The 10463-nt window shown below is 50.0% G+C and overlaps 1 protein-coding gene across 1 annotated transcript in view; it reads left to right on the top strand.

Moving 5' to 3' along the window:
* The first annotated feature begins 783 nt into the window (after positions 1-783).
* Positions 784-10463, top strand: part of PTH2R (parathyroid hormone 2 receptor) — a 93013-nt gene continuing 83333 nt past the window's right edge. Inside the window, exon 1 of the mRNA XM_019491965.2 lies at positions 784-957. Coding sequence (XP_019347510.1) covers positions 889-957 — 69 coding nt within the window. The 5' untranslated portion in view covers positions 784-888. The remainder of the gene's footprint in view (positions 958-10463) is intronic.

Here is a 10463-nt window from a genome sequence, read left to right as displayed (position 1 = left end):
TGCCGCCAGCGCCACACACAAAGGACGATTAGGAGCTCCCCCTCTGCCAGTGCCACTGCCACCGCACTCTGCTCCCAGCAGTGGGTCACGGCAAAAAAAGGTTGGGAACCAGTGAAGTAGAGCTATATTCATAGATTCACAGATCGTTAGGGGCTGGAAGGGACCTCACAGATCATAGGGTCCAGCCCCCACTCTCAAGACAGGAAGACAACTACCCCCCTTGCTACATGCTATATGCCCCCACTTGGTGATGGGGGCTGCTAAGGGCATATCGGGTCAACTCAAGGACGGGAGTGAGGGTCACAGCTTCGAAACAACCCAGGAGAACCTGAAGGAGATGGTCCCCTAAAAGCTATCCCCTCTCAGAACCACTAGCATCTCCCACTGTGACCGTGGTGGCTACAACCTGGCCCCAACACCCCGGAAAAGTTCAGCGGCTTATGAAATAAACGTTGGCAGTGGGAGGGAGTGGGGGGGACACATCCGTGGTGGCTTCCCTCCACCAAGAGAGCCGCTCCCTGGGGGCAGCCTCCACCAGGACAGCCGGGCAGGCTCTGCCAAGTGGCGTCAACAGGGGATGAAGTGCGGGGAGGGTAAATACAGAGGCCGGGTGACAGGGAATCAAGCTGACACCCCGGGGCTGAGGTTCCCGGGGGAGTTGCCCGTGGCCTCCAGGCGGCAGGGTGGCGCGCAGAGGCGGCTGCCGCTCCGCGCTCTGCTCCGCCGGGCGCCGCTGCCCGGGCTTCCCCGCCGCTCGGCGCCTGCGCGGGCAGCGGCTGTGGCGGGGGCGCCTGCCCGGGAGGGGGGCAGCGGGCGGCGACACGCGGCGGGAGGACCAAGTTTGCAGCCAACTCGTGGCTCCGCCGGCCCCGGGCTTCCCGGGAGAGCATGGCCAGAGGCGCGCCTCGGCTCCTGGGCTTCTTGGCGGCCAGCGGCTGGCTCCTCGCTATGGCACAGGTAACCCCCGGGCGGGATCCCGCCTTCCCCGTGGGCAAGTCACCTCGTGCAGACCGTGTGCGGATCGCGGCGCTGGCGGGAGGGGCGGGAGGCTCTTCCCCACGTCTGCCCCTTTGCTGAAGGAGCCCGAGGGCGGACCCCGCTCAAACTTTGGTAGCTGCCAGCCCTGCCCCGCGGAGGCCAGGCGCTGGGCGCTGGCGGCGGGAGGGGAGCCCGGGGCTGCCCGGGGGCCGAGCGCGCGGAGCGGTCCTTGCCCCCCCCGGCACTGCGGCGGCCCGGCTGGAGTGCTGTGCCCAGTCGGGGGGCGGGAAGGATGGGGAGAGATTGGAGAGAGTCCAGAGGAGGGCGAGAAAGATGGTTGTTGGGCTGGGGCTGATTTCGGGGGCAGAAGAGAAGACGGAAGGAGAGGATTTGATAGCAGCCTTCAAATACCTGAAGTGCACTTCCAACAAAGATGGAGCTAGACTGTTCTCAGTGGTGAGAGATGACAGGACAAGCAGCGATGGTCTCAAGTTGCAGCAAGGGAAGTTTAGGTTGGCTATTAGGAAAAAACTCTTACTAGGAGGGTGGAGCAGGTTACCTAGGGGGTGGTGGACTCTTCATCCTTGGAGGTTTTTAAGACTTGGGTGGACAAAGCCTTGGCTGGGATGATCTAGCTGGGGATGGTCCTGCTTTGAGCAGGGCGTTGGACTAGATGTCCCCTTCCAACCCTCACTTTCTGTGATTCTAAATGAATGTACTTTTAAAGGCACCTTCAGGAATAAGTAACTGCTGCTCAAAATGACAGGCAAACCCAATGCTTTTGACTGGGTGCTAGCTGGGCAGGGGTAAATGGCTTTTACACTAGGAGGTTAACACTGCAAAGTCATTGCAGAGCAGGAGTGTGGCATGCTAAAGGACAGAGCTCGGGTCTGAGAGCTAGAAACCCTCTGACTGACATCTTTTATTCTCCCTTGGCCCCTGAGGTCTTAAGCAAGCCCTTATCCCAGGGGTTACTGAAGCAAATAAAAGAGTAACTCTTTATGTGTTAATGTAAGCATTGTTATCTAGGGGATAAGAGAATTATAGACTGGTTTAGGTATACACCACTCAGAAAATGGTAGCTGTACTGGTTCTTAGACGTGTAAAAAAAAAATATGTATATGTATACACACACACACAAGTGTAAAATATTGTCATCCAGCATGTAGGTAAAGAGGATTCTGGTTGTTTCAGAGAGTGGGCATCTTGAGGTTAAGACTAAGAAATGACTAAAATCTATTTTGAATAGATAACAAATTCTGTCATTTACTTGCCATAGTCAGAAGTAATCCCTGACACAAAAGTGGATCCAGGATTTTATAAAGGGGAGCAGCAACCTGTGATGCAAGGGTGGCTGGCACCCTTCACTCCCAGCCTCCTTCCTTCCCTCCTCCCTACTGGGGCAGGAAGAGCACCCCGCAGGAGCAGAAGCTAGGGGCTTTAAGTCCTGAAGAAGGTAAGCACCCCTCTCTTCTCTTCCAGGATCAGAGCTTCATCCCCTTCCTTCCTCTTTCTATCCACTCCTTTCCCCTGCCTGCCACTGTCAGTATCCAGATGTCCATGTTGTCCCAGGAGGGAGGGGAGCTCCTGTCCTACTCTATCCAGGCTGCATGGGGGTTGGACTCAGCCTGGGATGGTGGCTGTGGCAGCAGGCAGATGGCTTCCCCTTCCCTATGCCTGCTCCTGGGCTGTCAGGGAACACCAGGAGGAGCAGGCAAGAACAGGGAACCCATCTGCTTGCCACTAGTGATGCTGTCTCAGGATGAACTCAGCTCCCACTCAGCCTGCCTAGAATAAGACAGGAGCTCCCTCACCCCTGGAACAGTGGGGACACTGGCGGCAGCAGGAGAGAGAAAGGGGAATGGGAGGGGAAGGGACATGCCTTTGAGCACTGAGAGGAAGTGGGGGATGCTAACCTTCTTTGGGACTTAAAGTCTTGGGTTGCTGCCTCTGTCCTGTGGTAAGAAGGGGAGGGGGGGGTGTTTGCATGACTGCACTCCCCCCCCCCCCCGGTCTGCCCCTGCACTGACATAATCTGATCTGTAGTCTGGTGGAGAGAATTTGGTTAGTTCACACTCTAGGAATGACTCCTTTGGAAACGCTTCTTGCTTGGCACAGCTATGTCAGCCACAGACTGCGATTTGTCATTGTTATTTATTATTTGTATTGCCACAGACCCTAAGTGTATGCCTGCTTTTAAAGTGTTAGAAAATGATGTCTTTTTCTTTTATGCTGTAAGAAATCCTCAGTTGCACTAGACATTTGATACTAATTACAAATGCTACATTTCTCTTTGTTTTAAAGTGCCTAACAGTAAGAGGCCATTAAATTGTAAAACCAGGATGCAATTATGTCTCAGCAGTATTTTTCATACCATGTTTTTCAAACTAGCTAAAATACCTTGTCATTATAGTTTTTAAAAAATCTGTAAAAAGCAATTGCAGCTAATATAGAACTGCTAATTCAAGCTCCTTCCAGAAGAATATATAAAAGGAGAGAGCTGTTGGTTACCTCAGAACCTGGACGCATCGGGGAAACAGAGAGCGAGAGAGACAGGGAATTTAAAGACCAGACGCATAACTAGCAGGCAAGCTAAGCAGCAAGCACAGGCTGAGGATTACTTACTTTAGTTGTGGTCAACAAACTGTGTTGTTAATTTTGTCAAGAAACACAATTCCCCCTTGCAGAACTTTTAAATGGGGTAGCTTAAGGTGATTTACAGTGGATTCAGAACGATCCATAAACTTCTTCACTTCAGAATTACATCTCTGCTTACTTTAGTGTTACAGATCTGTGCCACACTGCCATAGTAGCTGGTGGTGTGATTGGAGACTACCAGTTTCAAACTCACATGCATTTAAGTGGGTCTGAACAACCATCCTCTTGTGGACTCCTCCCAAGATCATAGGACTGGAAGATGCCTGTTTTGCCATTATTCTGCTGTCTTGACAATTACTTCATAATAATTCTGAGTTGACCAGTAACCAGATTGTGAGTCTGAGGGTACAAATAGATGCCACATTTATCCCTGGATAAACCATTTTATTCCAGGACAAAATGTCAAGCTATAGATTTCCATGGCTGTAGTTCCAGGATAAATCCTAAAAAAAAGTTTCCTGGATAGGGGTGTGAACAGCTTATTCCAGGATATAGTAAAGGACATTTGTATGGTTATTCCAGGATTGCATCACTGAATCAATGGCAAACAAATGATACTGCATTCAGCCACTCACTAAACCCTGATTAGAATGGTGATATATGGACATAACCAATCGAGGGATATTTTTGCTCCAGGAAAAACACAGACACTACTTATCCAGGGACAAATGTAAAGTCTGTTTGTAGCCTGAAAGTCATAGGATATGGATAGATGTAATATTTAAAGTACTTCAAATGCCTTCAAAGGGTTTCAGAGGGTGCGTGGACAGATCTGCATGTCCTTTGAAGCACTCCAAAATGGTGGAAATGCTCCAGAAATAAACCTGTAGGAAACTACTGCTGTTTTAGAAGTGCTATAAAATGAAGCACTTTCTGTTCTGTGTGCAACAGGGGAGGACTTGGTTTTCAAGCATCCTATGGTTCTCTGTTCTTCTCCCTCCCACTTGGAGGGAGTGCAGGATGACTATACTATCAGTGAACTCCTACATGCTCCACCTCTTCTTTCCTGGAGTGCTCCCCCCTCCTTGCTATAACCAGGAGACCAGAGGCCCCACATGCCCGCATAGAAGCAGGCATCCGAGGAACCAGAAATCTGGAGGCTCTGTACTTCTGTGCCTTTCCTGGTTCCAGTGGGGATGGGCACTCTGGGAGAGTTGAGGCAGAGTGTACAGGAAAGTTTTTACTCACGATGGCTCCATGCCCCTCCTTATGCCCAGTCCCAGCAGCTCAGATTGCAGGGTGCAGAGCACTCACTGACGGTGGATGGAGCTGACTATTAGTGAATGCCATTCTGTGTACTCTACCTCCGCTCTCCAGAGTACCCTTGCCCCCTTCCCCTGGTCTAGGAGAGGCATGATAACGTCCCTGCTCTGGTGGAGGTGCTCTGGAAGAGTGGAGACAGAACACATAGGAGAGTGCTCACAGACATCAGTTCAGCTGTAGAGAGGGTCTGCCCCTTGGGGAGGGTGGAGGAACAGCACTGTAGGACCCAGCTGTCTCTTGTCATGCCTTCTGGCTGGAGAACATGTACCTGCACCGCAACCAGGGTGATTTTGTAGTTCTCTAGCCAGAGGGCACAGTAGAGGGCTATAGGGCTCCACTTTGAAGCACTTAAAATGTTGTATTCATCTCTATCTGCAGTCAGCATTTTGATCCCCATCTTGCTGCATTGGGGCCAACACTTTTAGCTTGCCAAGGCTCTGGCCCACATGGCATAGACTGTGCTGGTTTTTGCCTGCCTTTGTAGTATGGGATCTTGTCCTTTTCTTAAGAGCTTTGAAGCAGGTCATAACTGACTACGTCATCATAGCAGGAGGGCACTGGAAGCACCCCTGTTGCTTTTGCTTTTACCTGTGGCATTTTATAGGGTGTTTATGATGCTTCAGGTTTTGTTCTTTGTTGTAGATGAGGTGTGAAGCAGTAACTTGGGGATTCCTTTAGTTAGTGAATGCCTGTGGTCACAGAGGATTGGACTTGATGGGTCAGGAAGCCTCTTCCGGTCCTCTATCCCCATGTACAGAGTAAAGGGCCACGGGATCCTGGAGGAGCTACTCTCTCAGGCTAAGGACAGACTGAATTGATTCAGTCTTTGCAGATTAATCTAACCTGGCTAGACTGAATTGCTTTGTAACTGCACAGACATCCCAGACATGCAGGCACATGCTGCAGTGGCTCAGGCTAAAAGCCAGGGGGTGCTAGAGCAGCCCTGCCTTCCTTCCACAACACTGAGCTGAGGCGGGGTAGCCAGGCTCCAGGACACTGATTAGCCGAGTAGGGAATTGATAACAGTGTTTATCACCCCTATCTCAGTGTTTATTACCTCATTAAGAAAACAGACGGACATTACCAGCTACCTATTGATTCTGCCTATTGATTCAGCACAGATGGTAGCCAGCATGTGGTCTGCTAGCTAAAACACAGACACCTCTCCACAAGGCAGAGGGGAGGGTGGAATTCCTGCTTAGCAGAGAGTGGTAAAGGGAGGTGGGGGAGTGGTAAGGGGAGGTGGGGGAGCAGCTCACAGTCTCCAGACCCCCAGCAAGGGAGCAGAGGGGAGGAGCCAACCCTGCTGTGGAGCAGAGAGCCCTGCCCAGCCCAGAGAGCATTTGGGGGCACTCTGATTTAACTTAAGCCAGCAAGGGGTCCAGGGCAGACATTGCATAAACTGATTTGAGCCAAATCAGATAAGCCTGATACTACATTCAACCAAGTTTATCTCAAACCAATTTCAGCCATTTTCAAACTGGTTTATGTGCACTGAACATCTGTTCTTTTACATGTTTAAACCAGTTTCTGATCACTTAAATCAGTTTGTGTGTAATGTCTGTTCCTAGCCCTAAGCTGTTACTACTCAGGATGCAAAAGGCTGCATTAAGAAGCAACGGGGGTGTAAATGCCCTCTCTCACGTAGGCATTCTGGACAGACTATAATTTGCTATTATTGATCCAAAATTCCTCCTTCATTTTTTCCCCTGTTAAACATTTCCAAGATGCCATAATCTTTACTTGGGATATGTCTGAGACCCTTCTGGTTTATTTTCTCCTCTTCGTATTAACGGAACAATTTTCCTTTTTAATATTTCTTTTGCCTCTGAAGTTCTTAAAACCTCTCTCTCCTTAGTTCCCTTGGTTAGCATTAACTTAACCAATTTTTCATCTTTCCCTCCTGAGCTTGTTGGGCAATTTTTTAAAAGCAATATAAAGACTGTAAAGAAATATCACATTCCATTTTCTTCACAGATGAGTCACAGTTAGCAAGATAACTTGCATCTTTTTCCTTGTACGTCTGTTTCCCCATTTGCTGCTAAACTGTGTTGTTACCACTGCCTTCAACTTGCTGTTCCTTCCAATGCTGATGGCAAAGATGGAGAAAATTTCCTGATCAAGGTCACAGTAATAACTGCCCAAAAAGTAAACTCAGATCAATTGTCCACAGCTGTTGTGCCCTATTCTGCTACTAAAAGACTGAGAGCATGTTTCAGATGTAGTTTCTTGGGATCAGGACATGGGCTTGATTTACAGTACTGAATGTAAACTGGCTGAATTTGCTTCAGCACAACCCTGGAGAAGACAGAAGAAGCATGCACAGGCATGGAATTCTTTAAAATTTGATCAGAGGTATGGGGTGGGGGGGCACTGCAGGGCCAGTCGCTACATCGGCCTGCCCACCTGTCCAGGGCGCTCTGCCCTTCCTCGCCTTGATGTATCAAAGTAGATGGAAAACTGCAGGAGGCTGCCAATTTAACGTGCTGATGCCAAGGGCATAATACACACACTCCAATCCATGGGTGACTGGTACCTCCTGAGTCGGGGGGGGGGGCACTTGTCCCCCCAGTGGCCAGTCAGCAACTGGTGGGGGTCCCCCTGCAGCTCATTACGGTGACCTGGAAGTGCCAGCAACGCCCCCACTCTCCAGCCAGCACTCTCGCACTCTAGTGCTCCCACATGCACCCCCCCCCTCCCCCCATCACCTAAGCGGGGAACACTGCCTGTCAGGAGGTACACCAGCACTTCCAGGCAGTGCATGTGTACCCCTGTGCACACCCTGTGCATCACCACTGCTCCAGTCTTCCCTTTACCATGTCCCATGCCTTGCAGATGGCATCTGAAAATGACTTTCAACTCCCTCAGCCCTATGGCTGGGCCGCACTTGGCCTCTGGCCCAAACATAGCCCCAGGTGTCCTTAGACATGCTTGGGCCACATGACCCCTTACTAGGGCCTCTGCTCCAGCCAGCCTGTGCATAGTCCTTCAGGCCCCCTCAGACCCTAACCTTATGCAGCCTCCAGGAGCTCTCAATTTTGCCTTATGCCCCAGGGGCCTCTGGTGGACCTTGTCCCCATTTCAGGCCCCACTCACTGGGCCTGGACTCCTGTGCTTTTCTGTCAGGGTGTGCTTCCCTAACCTTTCCCCTCCAAAGAGAACTCACAAGGCAGTGGGGGCTGAGGCTTTCCAGTGCCCCATACTCACCTTTCACTAGGGAGGCACAGGTGTGGCATTTCCTGGAGACTGCCCCACCACAGGCAGCCCCACCACACCATCCAACCCCAGCAGGGTGTAGTTTTAGGTCATGCTCCAGGACCAGGAACCTCCTCCATTCCCATAGTTCCTACCCTGACCTCCAGGTGCTTTTGGAGTAGCAGTATTCCAGCCAGGAGATGTTCACACTTCAGCTCCCTAGTTGCAACTGGCAGCCCTGCTCCTTGGGTATGGTCTTATACCCTGGCTGCATAGCCCTACACCAATCAGGCAGCCTCCTGGGTACCATGTGCCCTCCTCCTGATTGGGTCTGCTCCCACCTGCAGGCTGGTCTGCAGCCTGCTCAAGCCTTAAAGTAGCAGCCACCAAAGGTGCCCTGGCACACATGGCTTGGAGGAAGGGTGGTAGCTGTGACTGCTGCTCTCACTGTCTCTGAATCTAGCTCCTAATCAAGCATCTCTCTCGCTCTCAGAAAGCCCCCTGTGACTTGAAGAGGAGGGACCTGGTGTGGTGAACAGAGCCCATTATGGAGGAAACAAGTTGATCCTATTACTAGAAGAGGGTGGCCAGATGATGACCTTAGATAGATATCCTTATCCATTGGGATTGCTCCCCAGCTTCATCCTTGTTCCTGGTGAGTCAGCAGTGTAGGGAAAGAAGGGGGCACTAATCTACTAATAACCTACCCCAGCACTGGCTCAGAAATCTCAGCCAGGAATTAGGGTTGGTGGAGTCAAGGCTGCACCTACTTCCTGCCCATTACTCACTCATTCCCCTTCCATTCTTGCGTCTCTGCTCTAAGGAAGGTATAAGTGCATGTGTAGCTCTGTTCACTACTGTGCTCCTGATCCCAAGGTCTGGGTAGCCTGTGTAGGGGATTCTAAATCACAATATACTGCCAGAAATCCCCAGCTTCCTTCCCTGTTGCCAGCTTTTTTTTCTACAGCAAAAGTCTAAGCAAGCTAGTTTAAAAGAACTAGGAACATGGAATTGAAAGGGGCAATATTGTTCATCAAGTCCAGTCCCCTGCAGTTGGAGGTGACCATGTAATAAACATTTATCCAAAAAAGGACCACAAGACCATCCACACTGGCCCTTCCTGTTCACCACAACCACAAAACACTTTTCATTCATACTCACCATAATAAAATTAGCATCGCTAGTAGGAAAAACTGACTCCAAGATGAACATGAGCTGGCAGTGTAACAAGGCCATCGACAAGGCCAATCGCACCTTGTCATGCATTAGCAGGTGCATGACTAATAGATCAAAGGAGGTGATGCTCCCCCTTTATGCGGCATGGGTCAGGCCGCATTTGGAGTACTGTGTCCAGTTTTGGGCGCCACACTTTAAGAGGGACGCAGAGAATCTGGAGAGGGTCCAGAGGAGGGCCACTCGCATGATTAGTGGCCTTCATGATAGACCCTATGGGGGGAGGTTGAGAGAGCTGAATCTCTTCAGCCTTCACAAGCGAAGGCTGAGGGGAGATCTTGTGGCCGCCTATCAATTTATTAGGGGAGGTCAACGGGGAATAGGTGACGCGCTGCTTACTAGGGTGCCCCAGGGAGTGACTAGGAATAATGGGTGTAAACTAGTTGAGAGTGGATTTAGGTTAGATATTAGGAAGAAATTTTTCACAGTAAGGGTGGCCAGGATCTGGAATGAGCTTCCAAGAGAGGTGGTGCTATCACCTAGCTTGGAGGTCTTCAAGAAGAGGCTGGATAGTCAACTGGCTGGGGTCATCTGACCATCGTCCTCTCCTGCCAGGGGCAGGGGGTCAGACACGATGATCCATTGTGGTCCCTTCCGACTCTACAATCTATGAATCTATGAAAAAACTATATGTAGTAATAAGGTTGGGTTCTGCAAATGCAGGGAATTGATAGTGTCAAATATGCCTAGATGACAGTGCAAAGCAGAGTAAATATGTCATCTGAAATAAATAGAAGCCACATTGTCTATGCTTTAGCCCATTTTTCTGTGTCATTTTTCCATGAATTTGCTTCCAATCAGACCTTTCATTCTTGATCCAAGAGCCAGTCTTCAGACTTTTAAGGGGTGTGAGAATTGTTCAGGCCAGTATGCATAGGCAATCATAGATGGGAGGGAAGGTTGTCCAAGAGAAATTCTATCTATAAAGATATGACAAAACATCTGACTAAGTAGGTTGTTGTCTATGAAAGATCAGGCATCTCTGAACCAGTCAGTCTCTAAGGTGCCACCCTACCACACCTTCTGCCTGATTTCAGATTAACAGAGCTAACCATGTGCCTGTAAAAATATGGTTACAATTATGACAAAGCTTAGGAATTCCTAAGTAAAGGCTGTGGTCTAAGAATTACTATACA

Source organism: Alligator mississippiensis, chromosome 4 (assembly GCF_030867095.1).
Source record: "Alligator mississippiensis isolate rAllMis1 chromosome 4, rAllMis1, whole genome shotgun sequence".
Classification (NCBI taxonomy): Eukaryota; Metazoa; Chordata; order Crocodylia; family Alligatoridae; genus Alligator; species Alligator mississippiensis.
The sequence above is the reverse complement of the archived record's forward strand: the minus strand, read 5'-3'. Positions and strand labels throughout refer to the sequence as shown.